General features: G+C 36.4%; 2 protein-coding genes across 3 annotated transcripts; both read right to left on the bottom strand.

The window, feature by feature from the left end:
* Positions 1-242: 242 nt before the first annotated feature.
* Positions 243-17,345, bottom strand: tom1l2b (target of myb1 like 2 membrane trafficking protein b). Of its 2 annotated transcripts, XM_089121847.1 has the most exons (15): positions 17,201-17,345; positions 16,546-16,630; positions 15,729-15,807; positions 15,499-15,648; positions 13,813-13,947; positions 13,500-13,661; positions 13,286-13,402; positions 13,023-13,156; positions 11,794-11,842; positions 8,896-9,061; positions 8,677-8,791; positions 7,599-7,671; positions 5,694-5,753; positions 5,176-5,212; positions 243-3,060 (listed from the first exon to the last, which is right to left on the bottom strand). In XM_089121847.1, exons 1-15 carry the CDS (start codon positions 17,250-17,252, stop codon positions 2,906-2,908), a joined length of 1,569 nt encoding a protein of 522 aa, XP_088977973.1. In that variant the 5' UTR covers positions 17,253-17,345; the 3' UTR covers positions 243-2,905. The 2 variants fall into 2 exon arrangements, with proteins under 2 accessions (XP_088977973.1, XP_088977974.1); XM_089121848.1 differs by lacking the exon at positions 5,694-5,753.
* Positions 17,346-17,593: 248 nt separating this feature from the next.
* atpaf2 (ATP synthase mitochondrial F1 complex assembly factor 2) lies at positions 17,594-24,083 on the bottom strand. The gene is made up of 8 exons (XM_039683724.2): positions 23,657-24,083; positions 23,530-23,574; positions 23,263-23,411; positions 20,523-20,620; positions 20,259-20,339; positions 18,350-18,462; positions 18,159-18,274; positions 17,594-18,056 (listed from the first exon to the last, which is right to left on the bottom strand). The coding sequence occupies exons 1-8, from the start codon at positions 23,784-23,786 to the stop codon at positions 17,919-17,921; spliced, it is 870 nt and encodes a 289-aa protein (XP_039539658.2). The 5' UTR covers positions 23,787-24,083; the 3' UTR covers positions 17,594-17,918.
* Between the last annotated feature and the right edge of the window lie 696 nt (positions 24,084-24,779).

The raw sequence follows: 24,779 nt of genomic DNA, 5'->3' as shown, positions 1-24,779 counted from the left end.
TCCTGACAGTAAAATAAACCACTGTAAGCTTATTTAAAGGTCCAGCCATGAAAAAAAGAAAAGAAAAGAAAACTATTTGATATAACATTAAAAAAAAAACCAGAATCTTAAAAAAATTTTAAAATAAATTTTAAAAAGCATAGTGATACAGATTTTTGGTCATATCGCCCAGCACTGGATTTGTAATTCAGTTAGAATAGAAAATAAATTTTATATAACATACAATTCTACAATAGACAGAGTAACAGATCACCATCTTGGTATGTTTTATTGGAGTTCAACATGCATGAATCAAACAAACAGTACAGAGAGCAGCTTGAGGTATAACAACAGGTAAGCACACAGACCAACACCAGTACAATCTGTAAAACCAAGATTGACCAGAGAAATGATCACCGGTTAGAGAGTACAGCTTACGCCAGCCCTTCACACTCACACTCACACACACACACACTGCAGTTTCACTCCCTTTATAGAGATGTGTCATGTTGGAAAGCTAGATTCTCTCCTTCCCGTCCCTTGGTAAACACGGGATAAACATGGTGTCTGCAGCAGATATCAGGATCGGTTGTTCACACACATATAGATAGACACACACATAACTCCAAATACATATCAAAGAGAAGAAAAGTGCCGTACCTATAAAGAAATGCTCTCAAAGGTACAAAAGGGTTTCTTTTACTGAAGACATTGGCAAAACCTGACCACATGCTGGGGAAATTTTTTTGTCTGCCTAAAAAAACAAAAAAAGTCAGTGAAACAGTTTCACTCCAAACTGCAACAAGACACAAGAGCGGAAAACTCCAAACCTATGATTCTGGGGTTTACAATTCCTTCATACTAATATAAAGTTAAAATAACCAATACTGTCTTCTGAAATAAAAGACGCTAAATAAATTTCTTTTACACTCTCAAACTGTACATTTCTGAGACTAATTTACAGCCAAAACCATTTTAAACTGTAGTGCAGCATTGATAGATGAAATTGCACATTTGCTGAGAAATTGAAGGTAGTTGCTAATAAAGTGATAAATAACTCAAAAGATACATCCATGGATGTATAACAGTATCAAACCATATCAGCGATGTAGTCAAAAACAATAACAACAGCATTTAAATGAGTTGAAAATCTGTATCTGTTTTTAGTGTACATATTAATAATAATGTGTAGGGGGATAAATAAATCAAGTCCCCACAATTATGTCGCGTCCCTCAAAGCTCCTGTTATCAACAGAACAAAGCCACAATATTGTAGTATTATAAAACTGGATCCCTTTACTTAGCTCTTTAACAAATATGACATTATTGCTGCATGTACAACAGCTTCAGCTTTGCGTAGCTCCTTAAACAGTTTCCCTTAAAATTGCTTTAACAGATCTATCAGTTTTGCGGTAACTAACATTAACATTAACAAACACAGCATAATGAACTCCCAATGATTCTCCCAAAGGCGGAAATGTCAAAAACACCCAGTTTTAGAACTGAAATTATGAGGGCCAAAGCTTCGATTCTAAAAAGATCTGGGGTCGTTTTCATTTCTAATACGTATTTCGTGTAGTGTGTGTGACAAATCATATACAATTATTAGCCATGCAAAAGTGCACCGTCCATTTGATTTGTGCTCACTTGTATCGACAAATAAAATCTTGCACAAATACAAACACAACTAAAACCCATCTGGTTGTTAATTAAGTTAGTTGGCTTACTTTACACTTAAATTATTTGCTAAGGTTAAACATTTGGTCCGTCAAAACCGTATGTACAGAACAGCGAGACGCTGCTGACAGCCCTCGAACTAAAGATATTACGTCAGCACATTCACCTCGCTAAATCAAATGTCTGGTGTGCAAACATAAGAGTACCAAACGTTACATGATCATTAGTGGACTACACCTTAAACAAGCCACAATCTGTTCTTTAAGGCAGATTCATTTCATTCCTTAATAACAACGCTGAGCTCGACACCCTTTCTGCAGCACTTGTGAACGGAAAATCCAATTTAAACTGCCTTGCAGTCACCATCAGTTCTCTAGAAACTCCATTTGCTTTTCGGTCTTGTAATAGACAGCGTTGAAATGAAGGACAGCTTAAATTTTGCATTTGAACAAAAGCTCTGTTAACACAGCCGAAAGGCGAATAAATCTTTCAGTGCAAATTAAATTGAAATGCATACTTTTTGTTCCTACGAATGCTTTCTACAGGGCCAGGTAAAATAATAACCTTAAAAGAATCCATTGAAATAATAATCATATAATTTTCCCTTTTGATGTGACCTATGTAGTGAAGTCCTTTTAAATATTCAGCTTTAAATTGGAATAAATTATAAATATGCGCAAAAATCATGTCTCGTTCAATAACTCGAACTGCTGCCATCATCTTTCTGCTATGGTATGTCTTGTTCGAGGTATTAATTGGAAATTTTATAATAAATAATCCTATATATAACATCCCTTTAAAGCAAATCTTCCGGTAGATAAAGTTAAAACAATTATCAGCTCCCTTTACAGATTATCCTTGAGGAATAGGATTATTCAGCTGTTACATGCAGGACCACAGAGAACACAAAATATAGACATGGCCGGATCTGGTAATAGACTATTACATAAATTTTCTTGCTTTATACCACAAATACCAATTAAAAAAATAGACATTGACCTCTCGAACTCACACGGAACGGTATGCTTTAGGCAGGGAGTTCTCGGTGGAGCATTTTCAATGGAATGGAAACTTGGTAAAGTAAGAAAAAGTCCATTATGAAAATGTCTATCATGAAACAGTTCTGATCACTGTTGATTGTGCTGGAGAAGCAGGAGAGAAAGAGGGGATGCTGATGGATCTGCAAAGGGACAGACTCACCACTGCCACGCGAGCAGAGCTGGGCCGCCCCTGAGAATCTGACACTTATCTACAAGGCAAAGAGGGCGTCCTCGGACCTGCCTGGCTTTTTACTTGCGCTGGCAGAAGCACCGGAAGCAGCAGGAAGCTCGTCGCTCGGGGGGTTCGGCAGTGTGGGCACCATCTCTGCTGCTTTGGCTCTCTCCTCTAGAAACTTGTCAAACTCTGGAAGAAAGTGTTTAAAGTCAAAAACTGCCTTTAACTGCTTGGTCTATTAATAATAACAGAAGAAAACAGTAACAAAAACAGAAGTATTTGAGTTTATTGGCATAGCATCACCGGCTATTACATGGCAGATACATACTAAACATTTAACAACATAATATCATGAGTACAATTCTATAAAAGATTCTTTAAATGTACTTGCGCTAAAAATTAAAAAAAAAAAAAAAAAAAAAGGTTAGTCCTGATAAAATGCACTCATAACATTAAAGGAGTAGTTCACTTTTTAAAAAAAAACTTTTGCTGATAATTTACTCACCCTAATGTCATCCAAGATGTCCATGTCTTTCTTTCTTCAGTCGAAAAGAAATGAAGGTTTTTGATGGAAACATTCCAGGATTTTTCCCCATATAATGAACTTTACTGGGAACCAAACGTTTCAAGGTCCAAAAGACACTTTCAGTGCAAACTGCAAACTGTTCAAAGGGCTTTAACCCCTTAACTGTCGCCGTCCCGGGACGCCTAACTTTACTTCACTATATTGCTATTAAATCCTAATCCAATTATGACAAATTATATATTGTTGGAAAGGTCTAAGACTTCTAATTGTACCCCTGTTTTGTGTTACAAATTATGTAGGAAGAGTAATTGATGAATTTATGAAAAGAGTGCACGTCAAAAAATAGGTCTGACCTTTGTCACAAAAAGTCAATGCACCCACTTTTAATCATTGAAACTTCTGTTTTTAATGCTAAAAATTCATAATAAAACATATAATCTAGTATTTTTCAATAAAAAATACAAAATTATAGTATATTATTCTCTAAAAATTATAATATATATATATATATATATATATATATATATATACACATTATCCTCTAAAATATACTATTTTTTATCACCTTTTTTATTATATCACATATTTTAGTACTTATCATAAATTAGGTATTATTTGAAAGCTTATAAACTCAGAATTCATCTAGTGAAAACCTAATCTGCTGAGTGTTTCCTTTAAAACAAGACCAAACTTGGGTATATATTCCAAAGCATTCTTTAATTACAACCATTTAAGTGTGAATAGTGCATTTTAACCCCCATTCTCAAAGGGGTTAAACGATTCCAACGATTAAAAGCTCAAAAGCTTGCCTTGCTCTCTTCTGTGTGACTCTCCTGTTCAAAATAAACAAATCTTTTTCCGAGTCAATTTGTTTATTTTGTTCGTTGAATGAACCAAATGACACGAAAAAGATTCGTTCATTTTGATGAACGAGTTCGAACAGGAGAGTCATGAGGCATCACAGAACAGAGCAAGGCGACCATTTGTGCTTAAAAAACTTAAAATTTGTTGTTGTTTTTTTTTAAATGAGCGATTGTTTCGCTTGATAAGACCCTTATTCGCCGTCTGGAATCGTTTAAAGCCCTTTCAACAGTTTGTAGTTTGCACTGAAACTGTCTTTTGGACCTTTATAAGGAGAAAAATCCTGGAATGTGTTCATCAAAATCATTAATTTCTTTATCGACTGAAGAAAGAAAGACATGGACATCTTGGATGACATGGGGGTGAGTAAATTATCAGCAAAAGTCAGTCTAGTGTGCCGTATCCGACACCTTGTAAAAACAACTTGGTCGTAATCTTTTCCAACCACAGAAATTATTTAAAATAATAAGCAATTTTGATATTCTACCCATTCTTACAATTTAAAATAATGTTTTTATATTTTACACTGTACTGTAATATATTTTTTAAATGTAATTTATTCCTGTAATGGCAAAGCTGAATTTTCAGCATCATTCCTCTAGTTTTTAGTGTCTAATGATCCTTCAAAATCATTCTAATGTGTTGATTTGGTATTTTCAAAGTTGAATAATATTCATAATATTGCCTAATATTTTTGTGGGAACTATGATGCAATAAAAACAGTATTATTTTTTCCAGGATTCTTTTATGAACAGAAAGTTCAAAAGAACAGCATTTGTTCAAATCTTTTGTAATATTATACATGTCCTTTACTGTCACTTTAGATCAATTCAAAATGCATCATTCCTGAATAAATCTCTTTTTTTATTTTAAGAAAACCTTTTGAACCGTAGTATAAATCAAGAAATTCTTCATACCTTCACTTGTCACACCCTCCTCTCCTTCATCTCCTTTCTGAAGGGAAGTAGAAAAAAGGGTACAATATTTCAGCACATGAAGGCTTTGTAAAAAAAGGAGTACAATTTGTTAGCAGCCACATAAAACATTATAATTTCCCTTCAAAATACCAATAGAAATTCTTGAATTAACAGATTATCTAAATGATATTACCCAAAACATCCAAAGGCATTAGTATAGAATATCAAAGTGTTAAAAGCATGTCAAGCAAGGATCTGTTCACTACGTACTCGTGTTGTCATGTATACTAAAATAACTGACAGAAAATCCCAGAAAAGTAAGGAACTCAGGAAAACCATTCAAGGAGAGTAGTTAGTAACCCAAAAAAGAGGGTACAAGGGTAGTCAGCCAGGAATAAAAAGGCAAACAAAAAGAAATATGCAGTTACGGTACATATTTCTTTTAAAATAAGTGAGTTATGTCCTGAAGAAGACAGGGGGAAAAAAAAGAAATAAAAATAAACAAAAGGAAATCTCACCACATCAGTACAGAGCCACTCCTCAATGTCATCCATGACAGAGGACTGGTCAAGAGCTGCCTATGGGCCCAAACCATGGGTCAAGGCCAAGCAAATAACAAATAAAAATAATAATCCCAAGAAAACATGACAAAACAAACAACAAAAAACAAAACAAAAACAATAAGACTTAATCAAATATGAGTAAACTACCCCCATATGGACAAGTGAAACACATGCACAGCGCGTCACCACAGAAAACAGCAGTTCGACACTATTGAGGTGCACTGACTGATTAATATTGGTCTGGAATTACCAAAAAGTACAAATAAAAGAATATTCTGAACTCCTGCCTCCAGAAAGAATTTCTCGTCACTCAAACATTTGCGTTCATGAACTAGTGTCATCTTCTGAGCCTGGAGCATGGTACACTACATACTTAGCGTTACAGTAATATTCATCTTTATAAATCACTCCAAAATAAGTATCTTAACATCCAGAGGGCTGTTTCACAAAACCAAGATTAAGCCGGGGTTTTGCAGATATCCTGGCTGAATTAAGCCGGGACTCGGTTTCACGAAAGCAGTAGCACATAAGTTACCATGGCGATTTATTCTGTGCAGCTGCTAGCCTGCTCCAGACCAGGCTAACACCCAGGCTTACTCAATCCTGGCGCCTTATCTGTTCAGTCAGCGGTCACGCCGATCAGAAACCAATGTGTTTTGTCAGTTATTCCGTTTTGTCATCTATATGTTCAGTGCGATTTTTATCAGCCTGCATTAAAATAGGCCTACCTCAGATACATATTATTGGCATTCAGTCAAGTAGCCTACTATTATTATTGTAACATAACACTATAATAATAATTATCCATATGGGCATTGTTACTGTTCAATTGTGTTTTTGAAGACTGCTGTTGTTCTAAGTTTGACAGGTCTTTAATAGGCTATTGTATGTGATGAGGGAATTAGTGAAATGGCTGATAAAGAAGCAAAAGTTCTGTCAATCAAGTCAGGCAATACAAGTTGCTCTAAACACATGTTTCGTCCTTTACAATGGCATGCCCATTTTTGGATGGCATCTTATATTGAGAAGGCCTTTCAGATGTGAAAGAGTGTTTCGGGACAGGTCCGACCCATTGGCTTTTCCCGACAATTACATGCAAGAGCGTTAGCCTACTGCTTTTCTAGGGATGGCATCCACTACCTGTGCAGACTGTTGGGTCCCAAAATTTTATCAGACTCTTACCAGTCTGCAAAATGTTCTTATATTTGATCTTGACCTGTTGCCAGGTCCTCTTTGGTCCAGTCATGTTTGTTCTGTATACATATTGATAGGATGTGTAACAAAAAAGAGTAACATAAATTAATCAGCTGTACAACATTGACTTCCACTGTTCATTTTTAAGTTTACAGTTGTTCGTTTGAGTAAAGTAGGCCTAACTCCTTGAATGTATAATTATGACGTTTTCAGTAGCGAATTCAGTCGATCCGCTAATGTTTGCCATGCCTTTTCTCGCTCCTTTATAATAGCGGCTGTGTTTCCTTTTCTGAGTATGATGTGCTTCAATTCCTCGTAAATCTCCATTAAAAGATGTTGCTTATTTGGTGTGAAGTATATATGGCACACGCAACTTATCCACCCAGGTATTTGAATTACTTACACCTGGCTTGACATAGCCGCTCCTCCTGAGCCTGGTTTGGCCTTTGTGAAACTGATAAAGCCAGGATGCACTGATCACACTAGGTCAAGCCCAGCTTTATAACTTATCCTGGATTTCTAAATTCTGCTTTTGTGAAACAGCCCTCAGATCTATGTCTCCTTAACATGAAAACAAAAAGTCCATACGTGCATATGCAGATGAAGAAGGCAATAAACTGTCCTAAAATAAAACACACACACACACACACAGTCACAGAAACTGACCCCAGTGTTTTGCTGTCTGACATCCAAAGTCGGGGCCACTCCACTTGAAGCCTTTGTGTCTTCGAATGGTACACTGGGAGTTAAAAACAAGGAATGTGTGAGATGCTAACAATATAATATAATATAATATAATGGTTTCACAGACAGGGCTTAGATTAATTTATAAACGTGCCTTAGAAAAAAAAAATTACTGGTGTGCATCTTGAGATAAAACAATGACACTGACATATTTGAAGATATATCAGAGCAAGTTGCTATCAGTTAAAACAGCTCAAACATGCAGTTTAGTCTGTGACTAACTTAAGCCTTGTCTGTGAAACCGGGGGATAATATAATTTAAAACATATTTTATTATTGCCTATTTAGGACTTTAATTATATAATATACAATAGAATTGAATTAGTGATCTGTGAATATATTAATTATTTTTAACTTATTGCATTTTGTACATGAAATGAGACTTTACTTTAAACAAACAAATACACACTTCTTTTATTTATTTAAAAAAAATTAATTAGAGATAAGTTATTGCTGTTGGGTATTACAACTAATTGGCTCAATGTTTTCATTTATTTTAAATTAATAACATACTGAATGATGTATCATCATGAAGTCCTCTTGTAATATGATAAAATTGGCATAGCACATCAAATATGGTAAATAGGAAAACCATTGAGGTTTGTTTTAGCGCAAAGCACACACACAAGCTTCCTTGTTTACCATGAATTATGAGCTCCATGTATGTGTGTTTATTAAATTAAATCTGTTCATCATTTAAAGTGATAGTATCTCTTCACAAGATTTGAATTAAATCGCTTGATTCATATAGATTAATTTCACAATGTCTTTGACCTTTTTTTTTTTTGGTTACCTGGACATTCATGACTTTCATTGGAAAAACAGAAACCATAGTCTTCTAAACTCAAATTAAGATATTTTCAATGAAACCTAACTAAAGTCTAAAGGGTTTGGAACGAGTAAATGGTGATAGATGGGTGCTATCCCTTTAAGGGGGGGCATTTAACTCTATTATATATTACAAACTATTTAGTGGCATTAAATTTTGCTTTGTTTATACTTCTTCCGCTCAGGAATGGTACCAGTCCTGGTCTGGGCAAACATGTCAAAGTCATCTTGGGGTTGACAGGTAGTCAAGGAGCTCAAGGTGCCAGTCACACTGTCAGAACCCACATCTGTGAAGCAACGGTATTCTCACATTAGTGCAGGCAAACAAAACAGCATCTCTCTAGATATCAAAAATGTACAGAATATTGTGTATCCAAATTACGAGACTCACCCAAAACCGCCAGTCTGGAGGAGAGTGTGACCGGAGAGGCAGAGCGAACAGCAGCGACGGAGGGAGGCAGACTGGATGGAGGAGTGGCGCTGATCCTGGGACTCACCACCGCAGGAGACCCCGGTCCCAGGTCAATCAGGTTATCCTCCGTCGCCTCGTTCAGGACCTGTTGATATGCAACACCATTTCACACAGAAACACATTGGTTACAGACACTTGTAAGATTAAACGATTATTTATTTGCTATCTTACCTTTACATCATAAACATTTTTTCAAACTGGTTTACTGGTTTGCTTAAAGCAATAATTCACTTCAAAATGAAATTACGTCATCGTTTACTCGGCCTCAAGTTGTTTCAAACCTGTATAGATTTCTTTCTTCTGTTGAACACAAAGGAAGATATTTTTAAGAATGTCAGTAACCACAAGTTGATTGTCTCAGGTTTGAGACAACTTGAGGCTGAGTAAATAATGCCAAAATATTCATTTTGAAGTGAACTAAGCCTTTAAATGTTTGCTTTAAAAAAAGAGAGACCCAGCATTCAGTTCTATGGGTTGAGAAGAGTTAAAGAGATGGTTCACTTTGAAATTAATTTTTGGCATGTTTTACCTTACCTCAAAGGCATCCAAGATGTAGGTGTCGTTGTTTCCATAGTAGTTTCAATTTTGATATTTTTAAGTCAAACCATTCGTGTCAGTCAGTCATATAATGCAGGTCTATGGTCACCACCTCAAAGAGCATGCACAGAGAAGTCCAAATTAAGCGTGATTTAATGAGTCGTAAATGTAAGTACACATTGATGACCTAAGACACGAAACGAGCGGTTTGTGTGAGAAAACGAACAGTATTTATATCGTTTTTCCCTCTTGTAACCACAGTCACAAAGCGCCCACCCCCTCAGATCACTTGGACGTGGCTGTGGTTACAAGAGGTAAAAACGATATAAATACTGTTAGTTTTCTCACAAAAAACGGTCGTTTCGTGTCTTATGCCATGTGTACTTACATTAACGAGTCATTAAATCATGTTTAAATTGGACTTCTCTGTGCATGCTCTTTGAGGTGGTGACCATAGACCTGCATTATACGACTGACAGACAAGAACAGTTTGTTCTAAAAATATCAAAATTGAAACTAATGTGGAAACAAAGACACCTACATGTTGGATGCCCTTGAGGTAAGCTAAAACATACCAAAAATTCATTTCAAAGTGAACTATCGCTTTAAGACAAATGGTTGGGAGGTAATACATACGATGCTTTCACCAGTTTCACCAACTCTTTCGTGTGAGGTCAGTGAGGACGTCTAACCTTTAACTCAAAGTACACTAAGAATGATGAAAAGTTGAAGTGGTACAGACTGTACAGGAACATTGGCTATTAGACTGGCCACGAAAAGGATGGCTAATGGATATTCCCAGGCCAATTATTACTCAGTGTGTGTGAATGTTACTCATAGTCTTTATGAGTAAGACTTTCTCGTAAGTGTTTCTTTGCCATTTAAAAAAAGGTATGTTGCTGGATTTCGGAGGAGATGTGCTTAAATACGTTTGACTCCTCTAATTTACAAGTCAAATGCACTTAAAAAAGAAACACAAATGACATCAAAAACGTAATTTGTTGGTGTCGTGGCACATTGCATTCCATGGCAAAAGACCATAAATAATAATAGACATGCTGTCAAAATGTGATTTGTCAGAAGTCATAATACATCTGTGCTGTATAGCTGTACTGAAAAAGCACATTAATAATCTGTGATAACTGGCTTCAGATTCTATGACTGTGAATTCCAGTACATCATATTTAATATGTGCATCTCGTCGCCTTTCCGTAGTACTAGACACCACATGAGTAAATTCAACAACTGTTTTAAAGAAAAATACATTGCTATTCAAACATTTGGAGTTTTTAATGTTTTTAAAATAAGTTTCGTATGCTCACCAAGGCTGTATTTATTTAATAAAAAATAAAGTAAAAACAGTAAAATTGTGAAATATTATTACAATTTAAACAAACTTTTCTACTTTAATACATTTTAAAATTTAATTTATTCCTGTAGTGAGTGACAAAGTTGAACTTTCAACAGCAGGTCCTCAGTGTCACATTCATTCTAATATGCTGAAACCTTTCTTATTATCAATGTTGTAAACAATTGTTTATCGTAATATATATTTTACTAACCCCAAACTTTTGAACAGTTGTGTATTTCTCCCAAGAAATCCTGAAAACTACCAAAATAGCCTAAAGTAGCATATTAATGCTGCATTACGCTATTAAAACTCATATATCCATTACATAAAATGCACCGCAGCTAAATCCCCATGTAGCCTATTTTATTTGAAGCAGTGGAGGAACTAGTACTAGGGTAAGCAGATGGAGGGGACGGCAAGCAAAGGTCACAGACCGCAGGACAGGCATTCTACATGCTAGTGGAGGTTCGATGGATGCAACGCGGGACTGGGACTGCACCGGCCAATACTGACACAACATTCTTTAGCATCTGCATGTCCAAGTAAAAAAATAATAAAAAATGAGATTAGATGACTCATACTTGCCTCCCTCAGCTAGCAATAACAAAAAATAAAAATAAGAAAAACAAAATCACAAAACAGACCAAACCACACAATAAGTAACACCAACATGCAACCACATTTTCAGTTGATAACCGCACATGATGAAAGTGTTTGCATCTCAAAGCAAACGTACCATGCTTTCTCAGAGCATACGGTATATTAGAGCAAAAAGCAAGCAATGAGGGGAAGAGAAAATGACACGTGTGACTCAAGAGCTGTGCTTTTGGCAATTTACCTTACATGTGTTTGGGAAAAAAACACACATGGATGATGAACTGATGCTATCACACTGATAAAACCACTCTCTCAAAGAAGACACAACCCACCCCATTGTTTATGCCTTGCGCAGTTCGGCCAGATCGGAACCTCTCGTATCTAAAGAAAAGTGAGCAAACAAAATCATTCAAACTTACCCTCGCTTAAAAGAGGTTAAAGTCTTGTGAAGTGTATATGATAAACAGACTTCATTTATACTTTTATTCACATACTGAATAAATCCCTATACAGCTTGTGTGTGCATCCCATGCCCAAACATTTGAGCTTCTGTGTTTAACATGTGATGTGCTCGATGTATGAGTGTCCTAATTGTTTAGATGTAAATAAAAGTCTAAATAAAATCTTTTCATTATATAAAATGATCATTTCTCTTCACAAGACTTGGATTAAACTGCTCGATTCATGTGGATTCATTTAATGACACCTTCCAATGGAAGGACAGAAGCCTCTCATGTTTTATTAAAATCTGCTAACACTTTACTTGAAGGGGTGTGCATAAGACTGGCATGACACCTTCATAACCATGAAATGACATGTGTCATGAATATGAAATAGGGTTTATGCATGTTTATGACAAATGTCATTAAGTGTTAATCGGTCAATAATGACATTTTAAATGCAAATATAACATTGACATTTCCAATACATTATAACCTGTGAGTGTCTTTGTCATGACAACTTGACATAAAATTAAGTTAAACTGTCATGTTTGGCGTTGACATTGGCTGTCATGAGGCCATTATAACTGTGTCATGAATATTTTTCGTGACCTCAACTACAGTGGTACTAACTGAATTAGTTATAATGGCTTCATGACAGCCAATGTCAAAACCAACCAGCTGACAGTTTAATGTAATGTTAACCAATAAAGCTAGGTGCTTTCTTAAGTTTGATAATTAATCTGCTATGTCATGTTTATGACAGGTTGTGTTGTCTTAGTAATGTCAAGTTGTCATGACAAAGACACTGACAGGTTATGGTGTATTGGTTTATGTCAAAGTGTCATAACAAAAGACATCTCAAACAATGTCATATTTGCATTCAAAATGTCACAATTGAGTGAATGACACTTAATGACAGTTGTCACAAACATGTATAAAACTTCCTTCATATTCATAACAAATGTCATGTCATGATCAAGTAAAGTGTTACCCAAAATCTCTTCATGTTTCAAAGATTAACCAATGGGTTTAGAACAACATGAGAGTGAGTAAATGAAGAAACATTTCAGGTGAACTATCCCTTTCAGAAAAGGCAAATTCATCCTGCTTGTCCACACCTCTCATATCGTAGGAAAATGTTGTTGAGGTCGTCGTTGACGTGCAGGAGCTCCTCCGTGACTTCCTCATTGGACACGCGTGAGATGAGCTCAACTATCCTCTGCTGCATGGCCCTGCACGTCCTGTTCAATTCCTTCCAACAAAGCAAACAAACCTTTTAACACTGAACAATAAAAATGCTCTGTACCAACACACCCTCTAGTGGCCTTATGTAGCTCTTTCAAGACGTTAGTAAAACAAACATAAAAACTGAATGAGAAACCTGCAGAAGCTCATGATCAGATGGATCCTCTTGACCGGGAACCATCTCGGTCAACATCTCCGACATCACCTTAGTGTTCCCGCGCACAATGTCGAGCTCGCTGCGCAGCTTGCAAATCTAATCAATGATATTTTATGACATCATTAAGCAATCTGCGGAAATAAATGTTGATCCATCCCATTTAAAAGAATGAAACGAGGAGGTTCTGTAGTACCTGTTCTGGGGAAGGGTTGATGGGCAGATTGGGCATCTGTGGGGAGGTGTGAGTCACAGGGGCAGAGAAGGGAGGAGCAGAGACAGGGTGAGGGTGAGGCAGTGGCTTGGGCTGGACTGGGGCACTGTATTTCGGCTGGTCCATCTCTGGAGCACTTTGCAGCTGTTATCAACATGATGAGAGATAGTGCAGAGATAAAGAGGGAAGGTAAAGCGATAAAGTTAAGTAAATGATAAGGCCCATTATATTTTAGAGGAAGACACCATAACCTCTGTGACAAACAAACCGTAACATACCTGGAGTCAACACCTACCAGTTGTGGTGTGTGAATGGGGGACAAGGTCTCCAAGTCAGACGTTGGAAACTCAATACCCTTCCTCTTCATTTCTTCATAGACGTGGACTACTCCTGTTAAATCTGGACTACTCCTGAAGGCGTCTGCCCATGCCTGATAAATAGAGTACATGCAAACTTAATATGTGAAAACATAAATTGAATTAGAATAGCTAGCTATTGATAGAGTTTATAACTGGTGTTGCATACTATTAAACTTTTCTATAGGAATGGACATTTCGGCTGCTCAGATCTTCTCCACTTGAACATTAAAGGGTAACTAAACCCCTGGTCAGAGCCTGACCTCACCCACTGGCAATATTTGAAAAATGCTGAAAAGGTGGGCAGCCCCCGCGGAGATAGAGGGGACGAAATAAATGCTAAAACACTCTATCCTGATCGTTTTCAATACTCGCAATTCCAACTCCTGACTCCCTACAGTGGTTTTGACGACACAAGATGGTTTTTACACTGCCAAGGGCGTAGCTCGCGTGGTGAGCTGAAACCTGTGTATGTCACGAAGAACCGCTCACATCTAATAGGAAAATTCAACTGCAGTAGCCACCGTTCAACCTGAAGAGGGCAGCACTAATACTTTTTTACACCATATATTGTAGAAATAAATCACTTTATACACAAATGTCAAAAAAGTTCCTCGAATCAATGACTGGAATTTATAAAGATCCATTTTTACAGATCATTAACTAAAAAAAGTTGGTTTAGGGTTTAGTTAGTCTTTAAATACATTATTAAACAAGCTACACTACTGTTTAAAAGTATTGGGTTCGGTGAGATTTTTCAAATAAAATTTTGCAAGAAGACTCACCAAAGCATGCATTGATAACCTGCATTGATTTGATCAATAATAGAATTAAACAGTAGCATTGTATTATTCAAATTTAAAATAACAGTTTCTATTTTAATATATTATATCATAGAACTTATTCCTGTATGACAAAGCTGAATTACTTCAGTGTCACATGATCCATCAGAAATCAATCAAATATGCAGATTTGGTGCTCAAGAAACATTTTTTTATTATTTTTCAATGTCGAAAACAGTGATATATTTTGTTTTCAGGTTTTTTTTTTATGAATAAAAAGTTTAAAGGACTAACAATTATTTGAAATAGAATATCTTTACTGTTACTTTTGAACAATGTAATGTGTCCATGCTAAATAAAATGCTAAACCCAAACTTTTGAAAAGTAGTGTAGTAACTACCATCAGATGACTGTTTTAAATAGTTGTTTGAATGGCAAACAAAAATGCAAAGCACAGACTTTACTCGCCTAGTTTCTTTGGACAACACCATTCTAATCATTTTATTATGAGAAATTTCTGGCATGACATTAAATGCAAGACCATATAAACTGAAGTTAGCCTTGGTCATTGGAACCAAACTTGGTAACCAGATCCACTATGTTGTAATGAGCACAACTTCAGTGCCAATGAATCAGCCGGATCTCCTTGACTACCGAGCATCAGGTAACCAGTCCCATGATGCGCCTCCTCCCCTCTCTCTATCTCTTTCTCTCTTTCCATCATGCTCTCTCATTCTTGTCATTTTCCTTTCCTCGTGGTGTGTGTAAACCATATGGCAAATGCATTTATCTTAACTGCTTCTGAACAACCAAAACCAAAAAAATCCAGATTTTTTTCCATACCTGTATCAAAGCTAGCACTTTGTCCTGCACTATGGCCGGTGGGTTGTTTTTAGGAGATATAATTTTCACCAAAACGCCATCTATGAAGTCCCGGGTGGTGACGAGTGCGTGGAACCGATAGCCACAGTTCTTCACACATGTCTCAAGAACCTAAACACATTAAGAAAATCTAAATAAACACAGGACAATTTAAAAAGAAATGATCAGCCGCTAGTAAGACTGTTGCCCACCGTCAGTGTAAGCATCACCTCCCTGTAGTTTTTATTCCCATTAAGCCTCTTCTTCACAGCTCGTATAGCATCCTTAGGCCTGTAAATCAGATAACACATTATGCATCTAAAAGCAATTCATTATGGAGTTACAGTCAAACCAAAAAGTATGGGTGCAGGACACTATTGCTAATTTATGTAAGAGAGGATAGCAAAATAAAGTAAACTGTGACATATTACACCCAAAGATTGTTCATACAGTTGACTACCAGTAAAATTAAAAAAACAAAATTGGGACAGTTTGACTTTTTTTTTTCCTTTAATTGCTAATGTGAACTTTTTACACCACAGACTGACGTGAACAAAATTAAAAATAGCTTGGTGATTGGTTGACCTATTTTTTAGTATTATCTAATAGTATACTTAAATTTAACAATTGACAGCTATTCAATCCTAATTCAACTGATTTGATAACTTTTAAGTTCTTGTCATATTTTAATACCATTTTCGAAACTATACCGAATAAACTGTGATAATCTGAGAAATATTGAAGGTGTCTGAATAAATTTTGACAAGTAAATGAATCATATTCTGCAAGAAAGCATTACCAGGTTCCATAAATAACACATTGCTGACGAATAAAAAAAGTTATGTAACATCCTGGACTTGATCCTTCAGCTATAATTAAACATTTTATATTATGAAAAATATATACAACTACAACAATGACAGCAACTTCTGGATTTGTGTAACAATGTTTTTCGTTTCCTAAGGCTTACGGAATATGTCAGCAAAAAGGTTAAAAGCTATAATGAATCATGCATCTTTCATGTCTCACCCATCTTCTGTTTCATTGATTAAGTCGCATATTTCCATATTCAAGGTCCAGTCTTCACTTTGCAGGGAGCCATCGGTGGCCCTTTCTGGAGAAGATCAAAAGGCAAACTGATAAGAGAATTGGTTATTGCCCGTTTCTAATAGAGAATCTAGAAAATCACCGGCACTAATGACATTGCACTGATCTGCAAACCGCTGTGCAATATGCGCTTGATAATGCTGGGTGTCTTCCAAAGAAAGCCGTCATGTTCCTCACACAGAGTGGCCATTTATAAATGTTGATTAGTATGATTCATTTACACACATTAAGTTACCTCAAGCTTTAGCTATGAAACTGGGTGTGAGAGATAAACGCACTGTCCTGTGGTTAACAGGCTATTAACCACTGTAGTAACAGTTTACTTAAACTCATTTCAGCATTTCGCCTCCCTGGAATTGGCGATTTAAAAAAATTAAGGATTTCACATTCTATTTCACAGCACATTTTGAACTGAGTTAGAGCAGCTAGCATGAATGAGCATTAGCTGTTAGCCAGCTAACTGACAGGCTCTCCATATGGTGAGATTTTGTACAGCGTCTCAGCTAAATGCATCACTTTAGAAGTTAACTTGTTTTGACACAATGTTTAAGCATCATTTCATTTCTGAAAAACATACCAATGCACTGTCCCACCGGAGTACTGTATGGGTTTCCCAGCAAGAACTCCATCTTGTCAACATATCCAACGATTAACAGTCAATGAGACAGTAAACACTCAAGTCCCGCCCATGGACGACTCCTATTGGTTGATTTATTCAAGGCTGCAAACTAGCTATTGGCGGAACCTGCTGTCTGTTTTTGAAATGACACGCTAGCTACTTAAAGGGACAGTAGTGACCTCGTTGACACGACTGATTTATACCGCAGGTCTGATGCTTTATTACTAAAGCTTATGTATCAGTTTGCCCTTTTAGACTATGCACTTAAGAACGAGACATTTTATGTGACTTTGACCTTGAAAAGCATATCTGGGTGACCATGTAGCAAAAACAAACGAGTTGACTCAATCAGACATTTGCACATGATAGTAATTTATCAGACTCCAATTTTTGTTTTTGTTTCTAACATTTGCTGAACTTTTTCATTAAACTGAAATTAACATTCTAGGATTACGCATTTACAGTTTTGACATGCAGAAGCTGTTATAACTACAAATACATATCATGACCTAGACATCTATATTATTGCTCACAACATAACTGGACAGCAACATGTTTTACTGGTTGGGAGGTGACTGGTGTCACCGCTGCTTATTGTAAAAAAAAAAATAATAATAAACAAAGACAGATAACAAAAAAATCTGTTTCAGTCCCATAAAGGGCCTTTTTGGCCTTTTCAATCCTGTAAAATTTTTCTTTTAACGGCTGTGCTTTCAGAAGACAGATGCACAAACATTGCACCAGCAGCTGTTCGTGCCTGCAACTCATACATGTCATAATCATGGGCCCATTCCACATTTCCCCAGCTCTGGATCTAAGACAAAACAGAACATAATGTACAGTAATGGTAAACATGGGGAAAATTGTACCATGCTAGAATCATTAATCATTTAGAATAAAAAAGAAACCACCATACCTGGTATTCTTCCTCAAGTCTGGACAGCAGAACCGCTTGTTCCACGCTTAGGTGTCTGTCAATCAGCCCAAAGGACAAGATCAAGGATTTCAGCTGAGTGATCACATACTCAAGCCCTGTAGGAACATTAGAAACTGCACTGTTCAAACAGGCCCATTCACATAAGATTCAAAAGCACCAATTATCTTTACCTGTCAGAGACCAAAAATTGTAGGATTGAAGGTGTTGACGAAATGTCGCCTTAGTCTCTTCTGGGATTTGAGGGCCCATTATATTGGAGGATGAGCCAATGACTACATTGTATCTAAAAAAAAAATAACAAGATGTTTATATACACCATTAATTGTGGCTATATATTTTGACAATTATATAATGGTACATGCACTTTTACAAGTTGATTGTAATGAAATGTGTGTTGGCAGTGCCTGTACACAACCATCATATAATGATAAAAATCCATCTAGTGTCTTTGTTTTAATCTCCTTATGTTTTCCCCTCCCTCAAATTGAGCCGTTCGTTTTTGTGACGTCAATATAAAGGACGCTCCCCCCCCCCCCCCCCCCACGATTGTCGATTGACAGCAGTGTTTCAACACAAACCCACACTGTCCGAACCGCTGAAGATGCAGTGACTGAGTATTATTTTCGAAGAGAATATTCCCCACGATCTACGTCAATGCGCTCAAATCATTTCTCACCAGACTGTTTTATAAACGAGGATCAGTATAAAGCTGTTTTTGCTAAGAAGCTGCTCCTGAAAAAAGAATCGGTACCAATTATTCATGTACCTGCTGCACCTCCAGAAGAAGTGAGTGTAACGTTTGACGGACAGAGTACACAGCTAAAAGTACAGATACCCCTTGCTAAATTTGACTCAAGTACAAGTGAAAGTGCAACAGTCTACTTAAGTAAAAGTACTTATTTTTAAAAGTACTGGATTGCATTACTACTGCCATAATCCTTACATTTATGGACAGAAACGTCCTGCATGGAGTTTATGTTAATAATATCTTGGAGAATGTAAAAGAATTGAAAGTAAAATCAAGTCATTTTTATCTTTTTACCATGTTGCTTTATTTAACATTTAAGGAAATTTCAGAAAATTGAAATAGTCTGGCGAGATGGGGCCACGGGTTCGCACATTCCCCGAATGGACCTGCTACGTCTTCATCCATTGTTTCGTCCATGGTCTCGTCTCTTATCTAAATCTGACCATGGAGTTGACTTTGGCGGAAAGCTGAAGGTGATTGCTGATAGGCTGTCCCAATCAGTGGTGCCTGCGCAATCCAATCACGTTTGAGAGGGAAACAACAAATTGAGGGTCTCCGAGAGATTTTTTATTTTGTTTTGTTTTTAAGTAGTAACTGGTAGTGGTACTCATGGTTATGGATAAGAAATGTAGTGGAGTAAAGAGTACAAAATGTACTTGAGTAAAGTCATGAGTACTCCCCAAAAATGACACTCAAGTAAAGTACAGATCCCTCAACATTGTATTTAAGTACTGTACTCAAGTAAATATACTCTGTTACTGTCCGGCTCTGCGTTTTACTAACCTTTATATTAATCTTTGCAAATCACGAAAAAAAGTTTTTCATGACCATTTGTAATGTCAATCTGTCAATGAAGTAACGTACCCTGCCAGTGCATACAAAAATAGATCAAAGTGACATTATGTTAACCAATCTTTCAGAAACGTCCTGTTCGAGCCTTAAGTGTCGAAATTCTTTGCGGCCGTCATCTTGTTCTGGGTCCGACTCTGGTTCAAACTGATACGATTGCACAGATGTGTCCTCAGAGACTACAGCTGTTGTTCTTCTAACTTCTAAATATACCCTTAACTGTTGTCACGGCAACACTCCACATGCGTTTTATCAAAACGCCAGCAGAACAGAGCGAAGCTCATTCTCATTTAAAGGCATATGCACTGAAAACAGAGATGTTTTTGACCAGGTGAAATTAGAGTTCAATACTAATGAGAATTTTTAATAAAAGTATATTACAAAGTTTTCATTTAGACCCTAAACATTCATATTAACTTGTACAAAAATGGCATTATATGACCCATTTAAGACCTAATCTATCCAAAACAACAAAACATCACCTTTGTTCTATCCAGTTCAGTACAGGCTCCCATTCATTTGTCTGCAGTTCCACAAGACCTTGAGGTTCTTCTACTCTGTAACTGCAAACAAGGTACAGTAGATCTGGTTAATGATATCATAATACTACCAGCAGATCTATTAAGGAGAACTAATACCATTTACCTTTAATGCAATTTTTGTGGCACAATAATGGGAGAGAAGGCCAAGTAAGATCTTGGTTTAATTCATTAAATACCATCAAGTAATAAACCAGTGAACCTTACCAGATAGTGTCAGTCTCCAAAAACTTTAAAGCTGCTGAGATTATTTGTTCTTTCGTCCTTTGTGTTGGGTTATCAAGAGCTGTGTTGCAAAGTGTGGTCTATATGGACAGAAATAAGTCTTATTAGCATAAATACAATTTAAGCCAGTTCAATTGATTTGTGTGTGTGTATATATAGCCTAGTTGCATTTAAATTAGGGCTGGGCAATTATATAGTTCACATTTTGTTACAATATAAACAATCAAGCAGTTGCTTGTAGCAATTGCTACATACTGTATTATATACATCCATGTGAAAAAGAAAGTACACCCTCTTTAAATTCTATTGAAGGGGGTGGATTGAAATCCACTGCTGCTTCAATATATATGTAATGATGAGTAATTATAATCAAGGTATTAATCAATATTTTTCTTTCTAAATATCAAATTAGTTGAATGACTTCTCTAGACTTGTGAGATTTTACTTTGTTATAGAAGTTACTAGTGTGATTACTGAAATGTTCTTCTGAAATGTATTTCCTAATGTCTGTATTTGATATCTGAATGCAGTAACAACAAAAATAATAGGGAAATAGGGTTTGTATTGTGTTTGAGAAGGGTCACCAAAGTGTTAAAACATAAAGGGGTCATTGAAGCCAATAGTTTAAGGAACCGTTTCTTTGTTGTAGTCTTACTTCAGTTACACTAAAGTTTAGCTATCCTTGAGCGAAATAAGGCATTATCTTGATGTTTTGAGATGACTCTCCTGTTTATAGTTAGAGCCTGGCTAAATCCAACCTTGGAAAAGCAGTGCGTCGGTGTGTGTGTTAGTCTTCTAGATTGCAGGTTAAGGAACCACTGCCATTATTGGAGATTGACTGTGTTGTTCTTCTGGACATACCGGCGCCCAACCCAAATCTGTGACCTGGAAGGCCATGACTTGTCTCTGAGTTTCAGCTGCAGAATCGATGGAGATATGCTTCTGTCTATCTGTATATGTGTGGAAAATTACTATGTTTATCTATTTCTTAGCCAATGAGAATCATTTAACGTGTAAGCAATAACGTAGCTTAGACCTTGGAAATGGTATAACTGCTGTGATCCTTGTAACTGTAGGAAGGCAGCCTACGAACTCCAGTGAGAGTCTTGAAGCTGACTTCTGCTGATGAAACTGCAAGCTATATTCAGTAAAATGTTTCTTTTTTTAATAATTCTGACTCCGTGTCTTCATTCTTCATATCTGGTTCTGGGTCTGTGACTGTACACCCCTAACACTATGGTTCTACATATCAGGACATAATAAAAAAAATCATCTAGTCCTTAGTAGGTCTTAAAATTAGGTAAATACTACCTCAGATGAATAACAACTTAAGACATATTACAGTGCGTCATTCTTTAACAAAAACTAGGCCAAAATGGGGAAGCCATGTGTAAAATTAAAAAAAACAAATTTACTGCTTCCATGGGAATTACAGTGAGAGGGTAAATAGCAACGAGGCGCCGCTAATGAAATGCCCTTGACAAACTGATTGTGAGGTTCTGCGAAACTCATCCCAGAGTTGTTGTCATAGCAACACATCTATAAGCACAAAGCTGATCAGGAGCAGGCTCATTTCTTAAAGGTCTGTCCCAGCCACTGCTACTTTCTTACAAGAGAACCAGGGAACGATTATAATAATAAAAACTATAAAAAATTATTTTAAAACAATAGTATAATATTGAGTTGTGTAGTCCATCAGTGATTTTAGACAACTTAAACCAGATATTTTAGTCAAATCCACAAATGTGAACCAAATTAGCCAGAGATCAGTTATCACGATTAGAAGATCTGGCACCTGTTAAACCATCTCTGATATATTAAGCAAGGTTCGAAGAATGGACACCAAGTGTGTGTTTACACAACGCCAAGGAGGAATATTGCAAAGGGTTTGTAAAGTTGCATCTAAACAAACCACAAGACCTCTGGAACAGAGGTCATCCGACAATACCAAAGTGGATGTGTTTTGCCTCCCCATTTGTGGAAACCAAACAAAGCATTTTGGCACAAACACCTCTTTGAGTTGACCATGAGCTCCTCTCTGTATGCCAAAGTATTCTAGAGTCAAATGTGATGTCATCTGTTCTGACTGCTAAAGCTTGGCTGAAATTGGGCCGTGCAACAGGACAATGATAACAAGCATTTCAGCAAATCTACAACAGAATGTTTCACTGGCCCAGTCAAAGTCCAGACCTCAACCCAATTCTGTGGCGGGACCTTAAGAGAGCTGTGCATAAACAGATGCCCACAAACCTTAATGAACTGAGGCAATGTTGTCAAGAAGAGTGGGACAAAATTCCTCCACAACGATGTGAGAGACTGATAATGTCATACAAAAAACAATTACTTAGTTTTTTCTGTTAAAAGTGGTCATCATATCATAGGGTGCACTTAGTTTTGCACAAATGGCTTCTCCATTTTGGCTTTATTTTTGTTAAATAAATAATGACAATGTAATATGTCATGCTGTTATTCATCTGAGGTTGTATTCAACTAATTTTAAGATCTGCTAAAGACAAAATGATATCCTGATACATAAAAACCAAAGAATTCAAAGAGGGTGTGCTTTCTTTTTACCGACTGTATAATGTGCTTTATGCGATTGACAGTCATTATCTATATGAATACAGTTGAATTTTATATGCAACTTTGAATATATCAGTGGGTGATAATATAGTTATTATATACAATTTAGAAACTTTAACGTTAAATAATAGTGGCCTACTAGGTGCATGGTGTAAAACTTCAGTGTTTCCTTCTGAACGTCCCACTCTGTTGCAACAGCTATGGCAAGAGCTTCATTGGGAACTGTGAACAGCTTTCCACCTGGAGTCTTCAGCTTTCGCTTGTCAAGGTTTATTTCAAACAAACCCCCTGTGGAAAACACAAAGACTATTTTCAAACAGGAATTTTTTTTCTCTTGTTAAAAAAAACTACGCTTATTATTACTTTAAAGCTGCAGATGTGTGTTGCATTGCTTAATGACGCTCACCATCTACTTGAGATATCGAGACGTTCTCGTAGAACTTCTTCCTTTCTGCAAAACGCGATGTAAGAACAAGAGATCATGCATCATGCATATTCGGGTCGTCCGCTATACGTTTCTGTAATCATCTTACCCGTTATGGCACTGGCATATTTTGCCTTTTGTTGGTGTGTTGATAAGCTAGGAACATGATGCCCTTGAGAAAATGGCCAAATGACCCGGCCAAATTGTCTGTGATGCCTACAAATATTCCGTAACATCATATATTTTAAACTCTATATTTTCGCATTAACGTGACGTTAGTTCGACCGTGATCAAATTCAGTCAAGGTTAGAAAGTTGGATTAACGTTAACCGTTGAAGCTAATTTGACAAATCATCATTCCTGTTTTAGGAAATAATAGAAAAGCACACGTAGAACTGAGTTAGATACTGAGTTAAAGCTTAAGTATAATTAAGGTTAACCAGTTATTTAAGAAATATAAATTCTCTGTGACTGACTACTGACTAGGGCTGTCAAAGCATGCAGCAACGTGAGACCAAACAAAGCGTGAAGCTGAAGACTGTGACCTACATAAGGACCGTAAAGGACAATTCAAAATAAAAGTCCCAGCAGCTCCACCTGTATCCTACGGGGATTTCTGATATTTATTTAACACGAGCGTCTAAAGAAATAAGAAATACTAATTTTGTCATTTCTTACAATCGACTATATGTCTTCTTATGCCCTTTTTTAATCAAAATAATGATTAAAATAATTTTTAATAGATTAGGCTTACGTGAAATAGATTACATGTTTGCTAAATTTCTACTTTTATGATTGTTTTCTTATGAGAATCAAAAATTTGAAAGTGTAAGAGAGAAAGAAAATAAGAAAATTATTTTAGAAATAAAGCCTGTTATGAGAGGTTATATAATCCGAGGCATACATTATTCTGGAAAAAGCGGGGAAATATTTTGTATTGACAGTGACAATACTAATTTATTTATAATATTTATAAATGTTTTATTTTTTTCTCTCTCATATCGACATTCACTGACAAGCTACAATGCGACAGAAAATCCGTTGGTAAATCAGCTGCCCTTACTTTAAAGGTGCAATGTGTAAAAAATTTAAGCATCTATTAAAGGGATAGTTCACCCAAAAATGAAAATTAAGTCATTAATTACTTACCCCCATCCTGTACCAACCCCATAAGACCTTTGTTCATCTTCGGAACACAAATGAAGATATTTTTGATTAAATTTGAGAGCTGT

This window comes from Pimephales promelas, chromosome 17 (assembly GCF_988280905.1).
Source record: "Pimephales promelas chromosome 17, fPimPro1.hap1.1, whole genome shotgun sequence".
In the NCBI taxonomy this organism is placed as follows: Eukaryota; Metazoa; Chordata; class Actinopteri; order Cypriniformes; family Leuciscidae; genus Pimephales; species Pimephales promelas.
Note: the sequence above shows the minus strand (reverse complement) of the source record. Positions and strands in the feature narration are given on the sequence as shown.

What these genes read in the sequence shown, in the direction of transcription:
- atpaf2 (XM_039683724.2), bottom strand. Translation starts at nt 23,786, where the DNA reads ATGATGTTACGGAATATTTGTAGGCATCACAGACAATTTGGCCGGGTC. An exon ending in TTGGAGACTGACACTATCTG is followed by an intron (nt 20,340 to 20,522) that starts GTAAGGTTCACT and finishes CCTTGTTTGCAG; the next exon opens with TTACAGAGTAGAAGAACCTC. An exon ending in CTGAACTGGATAGAACAAAG is followed by an intron (nt 18,463 to 20,258) that starts GTGATGTTTTGT and finishes TTTTTTTTTTAG; the next exon opens with ATACAATGTAGTCATTGGCT.
- tom1l2b (XM_089121847.1), bottom strand. Translation starts at nt 17,252, where the DNA reads ATGGAGTTCTTGCTGGGAAACCCATACAGTACTCCGGTGGGACAGTGC. An exon ending in TCCGGTGGGACAGTGCATTG is followed by an intron (nt 16,631 to 17,200) that starts GTATGTTTTTCA and finishes GATCTTCTCCAG; the next exon opens with AAAGGGCCACCGATGGCTCC. An exon ending in TCAACCCTTCCCCAGAACAG is followed by an intron (nt 13,403 to 13,499) that starts GTACTACAGAAC and finishes ATCATTGATTAG; the next exon opens with ATTTGCAAGCTGCGCAGCGA.